The 15,871-nt window shown below is 41.0% G+C and overlaps 1 protein-coding gene across 2 annotated transcripts in view; it reads right to left on the reverse strand.

Moving 5' to 3' along the window:
- Positions 1-15,871, reverse strand: part of rlf (RLF zinc finger) — a 74,086-nt gene that overhangs the window by 19,815 nt on the left and 38,400 nt on the right. For both annotated transcript variants that reach the window (XM_063035445.1, XM_063035444.1), the window contains 2 exons: positions 4,284-4,438; positions 2,933-3,014 (listed from right to left, as the gene is read on the reverse strand). In XM_063035445.1, the coding sequence (XP_062891515.1) occupies positions 2,933-3,014; positions 4,284-4,438 (237 nt within the window). The remainder of the gene's footprint in view (positions 1-2,932; positions 3,015-4,283; positions 4,439-15,871) is intronic.

Consider the following 15,871-nt stretch of genomic DNA (forward strand, 5'->3'; position numbering starts at 1 on the left):
AGCTGAGATAAGACTGAATAAGATTTTTTTTTAAATTGGAAGAGTACAGCTGAATGTCTTGGTATTGTTAATAGTAAGGATTCTTTCCCATTAGTAGGGTGAAAACCCTGGAGGGAGGGGGTACCGATTTAAGCTCAGATGGAAGGATTAAAGGAGAACTGAGTGGTTGGCAACTCAGATGACTGAAAGAGTCCTTGAGGCAGAAAGCCATTTCATGTTTAAAACATGCTTGGATATAAACTAAAGAGCCACGACCTCCATAGCTACAGACCTAGAAATGAAATGCAGGCAGTTTTTTTTGGTTGGGCCTACTGGCCTCCCGCTATGCTGAAAGTTTGTACTTGATTTCCTGTTAGTTGTCATCCAGTGACACCCAGACACTAACCACAAACACCGTAGTTCAGGCTGGATACCTTGCTCTCAGTATTTCATCTTGCGACTAGAGAGCAGCAGAGCACAGAAACAGGCTCTTTGGCCATGTTCTGTTTCAACTATGATGCCAATGTAAACTGCACATCTGCCTGCGCATGATCTATATCTCTCCCTAACCAGTCTGTTCCTGTGACTGCTTACATGACTCTTCAACATTGTTATTGTATCTTGTCCAACTTCTCTCATCCAAGCTTGTCCAGTCTCTCATCTCTCCTTTATACCCTCTTATCTGGTGGCGCTTTAATGCATCCTCTTGTAATAAAACCTTCACACCCTTCTTGCAATGCAGAGACCAGAACTGCACACAGTTCTATGGCAAAACCAAAGTTTAATACAGCTGCAGTACAACTTCCCAAGTTTTGCACTCACCAAGGTGTGCTGATCAGAGAAGGCAATCATGCTGTAAGCACCTTTTTTTTTAAACCACCCTACTTGTGTTGCCACTTTCAGGGAGCAATGTACTTGGAACCAAGATCCCTCATTACATCAATGCTCCTCAGGTCCTGCTACCTAATGAACACTTTCCTTTTGCATTACATGTCCCAAATTGCAACACCTCACACTTGCCTGGATTAAACTCCATCTGCCATTTCTCTGCCCACATTTCCAACTGGTTTATATCCCGCTGAATCCTTTGGCAACCTTCCTCACTATCCACAACTCTGCAAATTCTATAATCAGCCCAACTACATTTTCATCCAAATAATCATAAACAGCGCCCCAACACTGATCTTTGCTGAACACAACTCAGTCAGAATAATACTCAACTATCATCCTGACTTCCGTAGTCACTCCAATTTTGAATCCAATCTACAATCTCCATGGATCCCATGTGGCTTAATCTCCTGAGTCAGCCTACCACTTCTTATGAAAGCTTACTGAAGTCCATATATGCAACATCCACCACTCTACTCTCACCTCAAAAACTCAATCAAGATTGCAAGACATCACCCTATCACCTCTCTGAAAAAAAGCCTTGATGACCATCTCGAATAAGATCCCATGCACAAGAATCCTCTCCAAATTTCTCTACACTGACTAAGGTCTATAATTTCCTAGTTGGCCCCTACTGCCTTTCTTTAACGGGAGGAATTACACTGGCTATTCTCAAGTCCTCTGACTGGGACCTTGCCTGTGGCTCATCATCATCAAGGCGCAAAGGAATAAACGTTGGGATACTTTCCACTTGCCCAGATGACTATAGCTGCAATATACTTAAGTTCTACATGAGAAAGTCAAGTTCAACAAACAAAGCACTCTGTTTGATCGGACATTCTACCCCTAGACTGCAAATCATTAACCCAACATAATACAACATCCACAAAATATGGTTACTTGCCACAGGAAAGACTTCAGTCTTTGCCACAAGGCAAAAAAAAAACAGCAAATGATCACCATGACATTTAAGACTCTCCTCACCACAAGGTTGTGCAATCTCATTGCAGACTATGTAACTATCAAGATTTGAAATGAACAAGTCTTGTTTGGGTGGGGGGGGAGGGAAAGAGGGAAGTTTGAAGACAATACCGAGACATGGGGGGGGGGGGGGCAGGGGTCCAGGCAATGCTAAAGAAAAAGTAGGGATTCTGCTGGACTAAGGTAGATGGGAAGAATGGACAAAGAAACAGCAGATGGAATATAGTGTAGAGAAGTATATGATCATGCTCTATGGTATAAAACCACAGACCACTTTCTAAACAAGGAGAGCATTCAAAAATCAGGTCTAAAGGGACTTGGCAGTCCTTGAGCAGAATTCCCTGAAGGTTCACTTTCAAGTTGAGTCAGTGGTAAGGAAGGCAAATACAATGTTAGCATTTATTGAGAGGAGAGAATACAAGAGCAAGGATATAATGCTGAGGCTTTGTACGACATTGGTCAGACCACACTCTGGCATTGGAGGAGGTCCACAGGAGGTTCACGAGAATGATTCTGGGAATGAAAGGGTTAATGTGTGAGGACCCTCATGTCTTATCAATGAGTCAATCCTGAAGTCATTACTGAACAGACTGAGGGAGCACCCTTACTAACAGAAGAGCTGTAGCCCAAAGCAACTAGGAAATACTCATCAGTAAACATTGGTCTTGCAAGCAAAGCCCACACACTAAAATTGTTATAACAAAATATTCCCTTTAATTAATCATAACTAATATGATTAGGTTGAGGTTTTGCATTTCTTCACAGGCCAATGCAAAAACTATTCCTCTGAGGATCAACATGGTGTGCCACACAGTGATAAAAATGCAAGGTCATTCCAATACAAGCTTGACTTTCAATCATTAAATAAAGCATTAATAAAATTTGAAGATTCAGAATGCTATTTTTCCTAACAATTAATTGTAGAATATATGAATATCCAAACATTCAAAGTAAAGATCATTTTTTAAAAACACTGAAAACAGAATTGCATCTTAAGGTAACTCAAAACCAGTTCACATCTCAAATCACAATTTTTTGTTGTAAGTATCAGATATTGAAGCAAGTTTCTGAACCATTCCCTCACCTGTAATGTCTGTTGAAGCTGCTGCCAAACGTCTTGGGGAACCTTGTTGTCAGGAAGTGAAAGTAGTAGTTCAAAACAGCTCCTAAAATTGTTACAGGACATGAGTAATCTGCCTCACTTTCAAAAAGCTCTAGAACCATTGTACTGAATATATCACACCATCCCATCACAGACACCGAAGATCCAGGCTCCCTCTGAGGCTCCCTCTGAGTCTGTCTGTAACTTGTTTTACGGCGGTTGGCATCCAGCTTAATGGTGCATTACCGCCACCCTCTGCTCCAGAATGTGCACTAGACAGACATTCTAAATCCCTTCACCCAATAACACACACACACACAAACCTACACTTCACCCTCCCATCTTTGACCATCCTAGTATCCTATTCCTGTTTATTCGTCATATTCTATAAAAAACCCCTGTACCCCTTAAAAACGCTAAAAATACCTGGACTTGTGCTCTCTCACCCCTCCCTCTGAGTAAATGCAGTTTCCAATTAAATGACAATTATCAGTTAAATAGTAGTCACCCACAAAAGTGGTCAAAATTTTTTTGCAAAGCTTCTGAAAATTGCTTTGCTGGCAAAACACCGGTCTTAATGACTTCATGTAATGTAATCTAGTGGTTAGATTTTTCACAAGTAATTCAGATCTTTAATCTGGTCAAATACAGATTTAAAGATAACCTGATATGTCTTTAATTGTCACTAAAGAAATGAGGAGTACTGATCAAATGCATCTGCAACAAACATTTTACAAGCTACACCCCATTACAGGTCACAGAAATGGTTAATCAAGATCACAAAAACTCCACATTTGATGGTGCATTGTTTGCTGAGCTTGGCAATTAACTTGCAGACGTTTCATTACCAGTCGAGGTGACATCCTCGGTGCGCAGTTGTTGGTGTTTCTCTCCGGGAGTGCTCACATTTATATATGCCCCTGTTCGCTTGCCTCAGTCCTGATTGGCTATCCCTTCAGTTGCCCTTTGAATTCTATTGGCTCGTATTTCTTTGGCTCCTAGGAGATTGTAGATGGCATCAATTTCAGAATGTTTGCTTACAGAGTTATCAGAAGAGAACCACGCCTCTAAAAATTCTCATCCCTGCCTTGTGTTTGCCTGCGCCAGAACCTCTGCGGTCCCTCAGTTAAAGTGGTGTCCTTCTAGGCCTGCACTGAGGATGTCACCTCAACTGGTGATGAAACGTTTGCAAGCTAATTGCCAAGCTCGGCGAACACCACAACATCAAACACCTCAGCCTGGGCAACCAATAGTCACCACCATCCTAAACCCCACAGTTAAAGATTCTTACAGATGCAACTTCTTAAATAAAATCATTTGAAGAGACACTTACACTGCTAACTGACCAAGTAGAAAATTAATGTGAGCACATTCTGTAGTTAAGTAAGGCCGTGCACTTGTGTAGCTTTGGATAGAAATCCGATAGACTTCCATTAAAGGCAGGAGTTCTTCAGTAGCTTTGTATTTTTCACCATACTGTATTAAGAGCTGCAGTGGAGAAGAAAAGAAAATGTGGTTACTAGAGATTCCAAAACAAATTTAAAACCTACACTCACAGATATGTATACAATTTCACCAATGGGAGACAATCTGCAAATACTGGAAACCCAAACACACAAAAAGTGCTGGAGGAACTTAGCAGGTCAGGCAGCATCTATGGAAATGAATAAACAGTCGATGTGACCCATTTCAATTCTATTTCCCATTCCGAAATGTTAGTCCATGGCCTCCTCTACTGCTGTGATGAGGCCACATTCAAGTTAGAGCAGCAGCACCTTATACTCCATTTGAGTGACCTCCATCTTGATGGCATGAACATCGATTTCTCAAATTTCCGGTAACTCCCACTCTCCTTCACCCATTCCTGTTTCTCTCTCACCTCATCTCCTTCCCTGCCCATCACCTTCCTCTGGTGCTCCTCTCCCCCTTCCCTTTCTTTCATGGTCTTCTGTTCTCTCCTATCAGATTTCCCCCTTCTCCAGCCCTTTATCTCCTTCACCAATCAACTTCCCAGTTCCCTACTTCTACCCCTCACCTGATTCGCCTATCACCTACCAATTTGTACTTCTTCCTCCCCTCCCTCCACCTTCTTACCGACTTCTCTTTCCAGTCCTGCTGAAGGGTCTCAGCCCAGAAATGTCAACTTACTCCTTTCCATAGATGTACTCAATTTAATGTGTGCTTCATGCAGTAAATTTATGTAGAACTCATTGTCTGGCATATGCTGGGACTGCAGATTCAGACCAACACTGCTGGAAAAACTTGCAGTTGTAGGAAAATAGGACACAATATTTGAGCACATCCTTGCAGCTGTTAATTTAGTGGGAAGGCAGTTGGTATTGCCATTTACAAAATAACATTCAGTCCTTTTCGTCTTTTCTATTGAAAGTTTACAGGCCAACTTCTGTAACAGACTGGAGCTCCTCTTTAATTATGCAAGATGAAAATACCATAAGTACACTTTAAGATGGTCAAGAACTACCTGCTGGCAGCAAATAAAACAAAGAAAACTACTAATTACTTTATTAATCATACTCTTTTTGGTAAACCATCACTGCAATCAATAACCTGTAACTTCCTTTTTGGAGTAGAGCTTTTGAACTGCCCATATGAGCTGACATTATTGCAGTGTGGACTAAAGACTGAAGGTGCAGGATGGTTGTGGCGGGGCACGCAGGGGGTGAATTGAGGTGGTTTGGCCCAGGCACAAGAATGGTGAATGAGGCAACATTTGATCATTGCTACAGCGAACTTGTAGTGATACGATGCAGCAGAAGAATTGAATTGCCTATTTCTTACATCCTTCATATACATGAGGAGTAAAAATCTTCACGTTACGTCTCCGTCTAAATGTGCAATCATAGTAATTTATAATAAATAGAACATCAATGTAACATAGAAATACACTCAAATCAGCATGAGTTAATCCGTCTGATGGCCTGGTGGAAGAAGCTGTCCCAGAACCTGTTGGTCCTGGCTTTTATACTGCAGTACCGTTTCCCAGATGGTAGCAGCTGGAATAGATTGTGGTTGGGATGACTCAGGTCCCCGATGATCCTTCAAGCCTCCTTCACACCTCTATGTAAATATCCTGAATCATGGTAAGTTCACAACTACAGATGCGCTGGGCTGTCTGCACCACTCCCTGCAGAATCCTGCATTAAGGGAGGTACAGCCCACATATCATGCCAGTCAGGATGCTCTCAATTGTGCCCCTGTAGAAAGTTCTTAGGATTTGGGGGCCATACCAAAGTTCCTCAACCGTCTGAGGTGAAGGAGGCACTGTTGTGCCTTTTTCACCACACAGCTGGTGTGTACAGACCATGTGAGGTCCTCGGTGATGTGGATGCTGAGGAACTTAAAGCTGTTTACCCTGTTAACCCCAGATCCATTGATGTCAATAGGGTTTACCCGTCTCCATTCCTCCTGTAGTCCACAACCAGCTCCTTTGTTTTTGCGTCATTGAGGGATAGGTTGTTTTCTTGATCCCACTGTGTCAGAGAGATGACTTCTTCCCTGTAGGCCACTTCGTTATTGTTTGAGATTATGTCAATCAATGTAGCGTCGTTGGCAATTTAATTAGCAGATTAGAGCTGTGTGTGGCGACAGAGAGTAAAGATGGGGATAGGGTATACAGCCCTGAGGGGCTCCTGTGTTGAGAACAAGGTAGAATTAAGATTGAAGCCGGGCCCCAAGGGTGAGTAAAGACCAGAGTTTTGATCGATTTAAGCACTGGGCCAAATTGGAAAGTTTGGCTATGGGCTGAATTGAGGAGGCTGGGCCTGGACCTGACAGCAAGGAACAATCCAAGGTTTAGATGGTTTAAGTGCTGGGACAGATCAAAAAGGTCAGGATGCTGGGGCCAGAGGCAAGGGATGGGGTCAGTTCAGCTCACAGATTCTCCTGGATCGACTGTGGACTCACTTTCATGAACTTCAGTTCTGAATGCTAATTGCTTACTTTTGTTGTTTGCATGATTTGATTTTTATCCTGCACATTCAGTGCTTGAGGGTCTTTTATAATGGATTCTATTGGGTTTCTTGGTTTTATGGCTCTCTAAACCAGGCAGCATTCTGGTAAACCTCTTCTACACCCTCTTCAAAGCTTCAACATCCTTCCTATATTGGGGCAACCAGAATTGGAAACATCAGCAACGCAGAACAGAGAGAGAGGAACTTCACTCTCCAATTCAACTGCTACTTCATTTCATTATAAGATATTCACTGTTTCATCCACTATCCTCCTCTGCCTGCTCTGCTACCTTGACCAACTTGATTTCTATCTTTCTCAGTTCTAACGCAGGGTCTTTGACCTGAAATATAAACTGATTTCTCTTTCTACAGACGCCGCTTCACTGGTCGAGGTCTTCCAACGTTTCTGTTTTTGCTTTAAAACAACACTGTCATTTAGGAATGGTGAATGCCCCCTCCCATCCAAAACTTGAGCACTAAGTTTTAATTTACTTTAATGGACTGTTAAATGCAGATCAACAGGTTTCGTTATTATTTATCAGTACTGGCAAACTCAGAAGATTTGTAAGTTCCTGGCTCATTGACAGGGCAATCACCCTGATAAGGAATAGACAGCTTTTAGTTTTTCTAAGTACATTTGGATCATGAGGCAAAATAGAACATTTTTACTGGAGACTAAAAAGAAAACAACTGTTCTCAAGTTTACATTTTACAAGACTTCCCAGAATGAAATGTAAAGGACAAAAAATTCAAAACAATCAAAAATGAGGTGTTGACTTCCCCTTTCCACAGGGTAAGAAATTTGTGCAAAATACAGTTTCCTCTTTTCAAATAAAATTTCCATGTGATCAACCCATTTCCTGCACATTTCTGAAATAATGCTGACGTTACATCAGATTAGAGTGTATTAAAAATGATTATAATTTTGAAATATGCAGGAGCCATGTACCTGCTCTCCATCTGCTTTGTATTCTGTGTTGTGCGTCTATTATGTTTATTACAGTAACTAGTCATACGAGTGGGGGCGTGGTAAAAGCAAATGGGATACAATATGCATTCATGCTTATTTTGTGGCAGTTTGTAGCTTGGGACCAGTGGAGGTCGTATCTTGCTTAGCTTATACTTGGATATGGTTTAGTTTTATCGCTTCAGGGCTGTAATGTTTGCTCACTGCTCATAAAGGATTCAACTTTTGGAGCCAGCATTGGAGCTGGGGATGCATCATGCAAGTACAGCACCTCCAGAGCGGTCGCAGGCTAGTGGCAATTGTTTGGTTTTGGTTTTGCCGCTACAGTCCCATACCATTAGTTCGCTTTTGGTCCGCCAGGTAATTTACCTTTTCTTTCCAAGCACTGTCTAAAACGAGGGCTTCCAACCTTTTTTATGCCACTGACCCCTCCATTAACTGAGGGGTCTGTGGAACCCCAGGTTGGGAACCCCTGATCTAAGACAATCTCTGGTCCAAGGCTTCAGCCATATACCAAACCATATTCCTAGTCATGGAAGTATATAGATGATCAAGAACAAAGTACAAATATATGACCATATGTACGTACTCAGAGATAAAGACTCAAGCCTGTTAAGTCAACTCTATTTAAAATGATCAAGGTTGATCTGTTCCAATCTCAACTCAAGCTGATTTCCCGTCTACCTATCATAACCTTCCCCTGGGTTATCAAGAATCCACCTGTCTTTAAAATAGTTCCACCTTCGATGAAGTGTGTTGCAGACACACAATCCAGATTTTTTTAAAAAATCATCTCTCATTACCCATCCAGGTGATGGGTCTCCACCTGAAATATTGTCTGTATCCTTCTGCAGATGCTGCCTAACCCAAGTTCCTCCAGCAGCTCATTTTTATCTCCACACTTCAGCATCTGCAGTCTGTGTCTTCACCTCACATCTCAAAAGGAGTCTTCTGTTACTTTTAACCAAGACATGACCTCTTCTTACTGTTACCATCAGGAAGAAGGTACATAAAACTGAAGGCGCACACTCAACAGTTCAGGAACAGCTTCATCCTTTGTGCCACCAGATTTCTGAATGGACTTTGAACCCGTGAACACTACCTCACTACTTAATATGTGGATATACTTACTGTAATTCAGTTTTTATCATGCATTGCAATGTACTGCTGCTGCAAAGACAACAAATAACACAACATATGCAAGTGATATTAAACCGGATTCTGACGATCTTAGATTTAGATTCTTTCACAAGTGTCATGAGCCACATCATGAAAACAGGCCACTGAGTCCATACTGACCACCACCAATTTACATTAATCCCATTTTGCCCTCCCCACATTCACATCAATTTACCCCCTCCCCCAGATTCTACCTATATACCACGGGCTATTCGCAGTAACCCTAACCTACCAACTCTAAGCCTTTAATGTGGAAGAAACCAGAAATATCTGGAAAAAGCATGCAAACCCCATACACACTGCTTCAGAGCACTGAAGCTGTGAGACACCGCCACTTTCTCACTCTTCTACCCGTCACTTGAGTGGAAACAAACTGAAGCTGTCCATCTATTCTCAGAACAACCCTTACATTCCAGGTAATGGACCTACAACCATATGCTGAACGACCTCCAGCACTTACATCCCAGCTATTGGACTAGCAACAATATCCGAAACCACTTCCAGCACTTTAACCTCTTTCGCTAAACAACAAAACCTACTCTGTACTCCAGATGAGCTCCCATCGATGACCTACATAATGGAAGCACACCCTCCTAACTTGTATGTTCAATTCCCTTTGCAATAAACTATATCATACTGATCTACTGATTCTAATTACTTGCTTGACCTACATACCACCTTTGTGAATAATGTACTGGACCCTGGATCCCTCTGCACCCAAGAGCTCCGAGATCTCTCGTTATTTTCTTGCCAGAATGGACAAGTTCACAGTTTTTCCACAATATATTCTGCTCCCACGATCTCTGTCCATCAGTTAACACAGCTTCTTTACGTCCTCTTCAAAATTGCTTTCTGACCTACCTGTGTCATCAGTAAATTTAATAGTTTCAGCATCTTCATCTAATTCACTAATATAAAATTTCAAAAGTTGAGACCCTAGCACTGATTCCATTAAGTCTTGCCAACAAGAAAATAAATTGGATATTTTTAGTTTCCTGTTAGTCAGCTAATCTTTTAACCAAGCCAACTTGTTACTCCTAAACCACGAGCTTGCATTGCTTGCAAGAATCCTGTTTCCATACTTTAAAAGGACTTCAGGGAACCCAAGTATCTACCTTATTAACATAACACCTTACTACTTCTGTGAACTCCATGAAATTAGGCAAAAACAATTTTCCTTTTGCAAAAACAAAGACGACAACATCTTGAAATTTCAGTGTCTGTCATTAAAATCTTTAAGAATACCTTCTATACCTTCTAACATTTTTCCCTACATGATGCTTACTAGCTTTAGTAAGCTTTCTGCTTCCTTCCTTGTTTTTCAAATAAAAGAGTTACTCTGATCAAATAGGACCTTCCACAAAGCTAAGAATTTTGGAAAATTAAAACCAGTATGTCAATTATATCACTAACCGCTTCTATCTATGCTTCTTATCATCTTACACACCGCTATCAAATTGCCTCTCATCCTCCCTCAGCACAAAGAAGAAAACGCTAGCTCATTCAAACTATCCTCATAAGACATGCTGGTAGATCTCTCCACTGCCTCTAAAGCTTCCACATCCTTCCTATAATAAGGTGGCAGAACTGAACACAAAATGTTACTTGTATCCCCTGCAGTGAACTGGACAGCACTAATTATACAAAGACTGATTATTTCTAACGATTTTCCAGACTGAAGATACAACATTACAATGAGTACATTCTCACAAAAGTCACCCAACATCTATCAGATAAATAAAAGACAGAGTTAACAGCAAGCGTGTAGATTTCTACAACTGTAATCATGACATTTACTCATTTGCAGGATTGGTAACTAGCACTGGATACTTACTTCATTTTCAGCAGAGACAGATATATTTTTACCCAAGTTCATTGTTTAAAATGCTGTTATTATAGGCACTGAAAAATGATTCAGTACTTTCCTTGTATCACTACCGTAGTCTCTTTTCCACTTGTATCATATGTTTCCCAGCTGCAGTGCGATGTCTGTAACTACTTAGAAGTGTATTAAAATACTGCTCAAGACAGCAGAGGCATAGTTCCTTTCAATGCAAGGAGGAAGCTGCTGAGTGGAGAAACTGACCTGAAATGCAAACAACAAAGTATTCAGATCCTTGGTAATTTCCAGGGGAAATGGGAAGCAATTGCGAACTAATCTGCAGTGAGATAACCAAGTTGTCAAAGAGGGCAAGCACGTGACATGACCGCCTCCTTTGACAGCTTGGTTATCTCACTATGGATTAGTTCATGATTGCTTCTAATTTCCCCTGGAAATTACCAAGGAACTGAATAGTTTATTGTTTGTAATTCAGATCACTTTCTCTACTCAGCAGCTTTCTCTAGGTCCAAGACCAAATGTCAACAACCAACAGAGTCTCAGACCTGAAGCTTTTAACTGACTCTCCTTCCACAGATGCTGCCTGACCTGCAGAGTGTTTCCAATACTTTGTTTTGATTTAAGATTTCCACCACCTGCCATTTCTGTCCCTTACACAGGAAACACCTAACATGCTTTAAAGCAAATTGTTTGGGTAATTGTCACAGAAGTAAGTGATAGTGTATAATAAATTCAACATAACTCCTTTAATTAGACTACTCAAGCAGATCATAATACAGTGGATTCCAAATAATTGGGACATCGGTCAAATTAAGACAGCTGTTTACTTGGGACAATACTGCTTAATGAGGCATGGAGGCTGTTGCTGAACATCTTCTAACTAGCGTCAGTCACATACATGTCAGTTGGCCATTAAACAATACACTACTTAGAATGAAAAGTTTTTAAAATAGTGTCAGTTGCATGCACGTATTCAAAAAACAGTGACTTTTATCACTGATAGTTGATAAGCAGTAAGACAATTCAGGACTGTTTTGCTCACTGCAGTTTCAAGCATTCAGACTTAGAAATGCCAGAATAGGCCAGAAGTGAAAATGAAACATTTCACTATTTCAACAAGTTAAGACATACAAAGAGTTTTAAGGTATCAACAACCATTTTGTCTCCACCGGGCACTCAACTCTGAACTGTGGCTCCAATCAGATATTTCCATGTGACAGCAGCCATACCCTGGTACACTGCTCAACAGGTCAGTGAAAACAGATGAGGGTAGCCAGTGGGGCTCATATCTTGGTGAGGTAGGGACGTGCCTGTCCTATCAAGCAAAACTAGCTCCAGTGGACTGGCCTGATGAGGTCTACATCACTTCATGGACAGCAAAGGGCATGACAAGGCACTGCAATGAGGCAAGGCCCCAGCTGTCACGGCCATTCTTCCCAATGGACATAGACCTCTGAGATCTGAGAAGGGAACTGCCCCAGCACAACAGCTTTTCCACTTTAAAAACTCTCCCACACAGGTTTCCTGGCATCACCAGATATGGCTACAACCACCAGTAGTATTGGCAGTGTTCTAATGTGTCCTGCATTTTGATTGAAATGCACAATTTGATTCTCAGATATTTGGTAATTTGTCTTTTCCATACCCTTTTAACTATTATTTATTTATTGAGATTCAGCACTGAATAGGCCCTTCTGCCCTTCGAGCCATGCCGCCCAGCAATCCTCCAATTTAATGCTAGCCTAATCATTGGACAATTTACGATGACCAATTAATCTACTAACCAGTAGATACTGGACAGTGGGAGTGTGGAAGTCGAAGGAAGCCGGAGCACCCAGAGGAAACAAATGCAGTCACAGGGGGAACATACAAACTATTTACAGGCAGTGGCAGGAATTGAACCCAGGTTGCTGGTACTGTAAAGCGTTGTGCTAACCACTATGCTACCGTGCCACCTTGGCTAATTAGGACAGCCGTTTAATTAGGGCAAAATATACTGGTACGGATGTGTCCCAAAACAGAATCCACTGTATATAAAAAAAACTGACATGAAAAGCAGTTAACACATTTTATTCCAGATGAACTTCGCCCATGACATTTACCTCTCAAAATGTAAGAGGTGCATTTGTAAGCTGAGTGACCAGTAACACTGCTATTTAAATGCTGGTGTTTCAATTAAATCAGAATATTATAGAATAAACACTGGGGACAAGCCTGTTTAAATTTATTAATCCTCTAGTTTCAAAAAAATCACAATCACTTGATTTACAAGTTGCAAACATTGCTTTGTATGTTTGTAAAAAGAACACAGCCACCAGTTTCTGATTAATCAACCCATTCACCTCCACAGCAACAAAAGATTCCATTGTAATTGCACAATAAACACATTAGGTCCCCCCCCACCCCCCCAAGAAATGCTCAGCTGCAGAAAATGCTTGGGCAGAAACTCTGGATTAAATATATGCACAGAATCAGAAGGCTTACATCACATACGCTAGTGTTTCTTCATTATCAGCAGATTTCAGCCAAGACAACAATAGCAGCTGCTTGTCTTCAACAGTATGTGGTTTTCTCATGCTTGGTCAGAATGCCAAAATTCAATGTGGTTCAGCTCTATCACACAGAGGATGCATGTTTATTTTCAAATTAACCTGACAACGCCTAGAGTACCAAAGCAGAATAAAAGTAAGGGAATGGTCATCAGCTCTTTATCCAAGTAGAAAGGGAGATTGGACTCAAATTTAAGGATCAAAATGGAAAGAATGATAAAGATGATAGACAACTATTTGAGAAGTGTAAAATCGTGATTGTCGAGCTTTTACACAGAATCTTAATAATTCAATACATTTTATGAGCTGATCTTACAGCACACACCACCAAGACTGCAACCAGGGAAGACTACTAATAATACAAGTGAGAACAGTGTTCAACAGTTACAAAAAGCTGATTCCCATCATAATATATGAGACGGTTAGCACAACACTTTACAGTACCAACAACCCAGGGTACAATTCCTGCCGCTGTCTGTAGGGAGTTTGTACATTCTCCCCGTGACCGTGCCGGTTTCCTCTGGGTGCTCCAGCTGCTCCCACAGTCCAAAGATGGTCTTTGTAAATTGTCTCATGATTCGGCTCAAGTTCTATTGAGGGACTGCTGGGCGGTGTGGCTCGAAGGGCCAATTCCGCGCTGTATATCAATAAATACAACGGAAAATCAATGATCATTGTACCATACACACAAAATGCTGGAGGAACTCAGCAGGCCATGCAGCATCTATGGCAAAAAGCATAGTCAATGTTTTGGGCTGAAATGTCGACTGCACTTTTTTCCATAGACACTGCCTGGCCTGCTAGAGTTCCTCCAGCATTTTGTGTGTGTTGCTCGGATTTCCAGCATCTGCAGATCTTCTCGTTTTTGATCATTGTACAATACTTGATTAATGTTAACTTTTCATTTCGTCCAAAGATATATCTGGCATGGAAAATTAATTATATGATTTGTTAAGAGATTTTCTAAGTGTTGCAGTAAACACTTGTCATAACTCACGGTTTTTCACCAGCCAAATGTCAGAAAGCCACCTGGATCACCAAGTTTCAAACCAGATGTTCAAGAATAACGACTTAACGTAAATCTTCTTGTAGCCTGAGTCAACAATTCTAATTAGAATTTTTAAAAGCAGATGCACTGTGGACTGAGCACTTACTTTGAGCTGTAGAATCAGAATTCCTGTTAGCATTTTGTCACCTAACTTGACCAGGGAAAAAATTGATCAAGGTCCTAAATCTAACAAAATAAATCCGAGGAGCTGCGACACACACACACAGATAGCTTTTGTCCCCAATGCCTGTAAAGCCATTCACTCTGTAAATCTGGATCATCTCCTATTTTGCTTTACGATAGCATGTAAGACGTAGATTGAACCAAAGCATCTACAACAGACTCGATCTCTGTGGACAGTAAATCACCACTTGGTAACATTCCCCCCTCCCCCCAATTTTTTAAAACCACAGTACTATCCTTACTTTTAAAAGTTGCCTAGTTATCCTATTGATGTTGAATGCTAACTGATGTCCTACTGAATGCCAACTAATTTTCAAATCTGATCTGTATCATACAATATTTAATTTATGCACTTCAGTTTGTTACTTTTATCTGTCGATTTCATCCTCACCTTCATATGTGTTGTGTACTACTGTGCTTTACACGCTGGCTTGGAGAAACCAAATGACAACAAACTTGACACATGCTTGAGTCAGAAATAATAATCATCACAAAGATAGCCAGCAGCAGACTAAAGTTTGCGATTTGTAGTGAAGTTATCCTGCTGAAATTCCTATCAAGCGAGCTGCAGGTGGCAATCAACTTCAGTTGAGTATTACTGGAACATCTTTTTATGTAAGGCCTGGTTCTGTTGTGGAGGCTTATGTTTTTACTTGCCTCAATGACCCGGAGAGCGATGCAGGCTGGAGTCAGGGCTTTATGCTTTGGTTCTTGGTAGGGTCACCCCTGCCAAACAGGTCTACGGGTAGAGGCCAAACTAAGAGTGGTCCACCAGTCTCCTGCAGGTTCGGGGTTCAGCTCAGGGCTAACAACCCTGACTGGTCAAATGAAACTGTTATAGAAACAGCAATGAGGAATCCTTTGCATCTGAGTGTAGCCAAGGACAGAGATGGAGGTCCTTCTTAAATGCCAGCGGTGTAATGGGCACTTACTAAAAGTTTTATGTCAGGATGAATAATTAATCCATGCAATTGGTAAAATACCTGGAACTGCAACATAGCATTTATATTAACACAAAAAAACAGAAACAGTTTCATATTTCTCCTATTGAAATCATACAATTAAATTGTCAGATTAACTTGAGGGATTGGAATTCCAAAGGACGAATTTTCAGATTTTTAATCTACTGACTTCAAATTTCAAAGAAGTTAGGAATTTCCTATCAAAATCGATATTTAATCAGA

The sequence above is a fragment of the Mobula hypostoma genome, chromosome 28, assembly GCF_963921235.1.
Source record: "Mobula hypostoma chromosome 28, sMobHyp1.1, whole genome shotgun sequence".
Lineage (NCBI taxonomy): Eukaryota > Metazoa > Chordata > Chondrichthyes > Myliobatiformes > Myliobatidae > Mobula > Mobula hypostoma.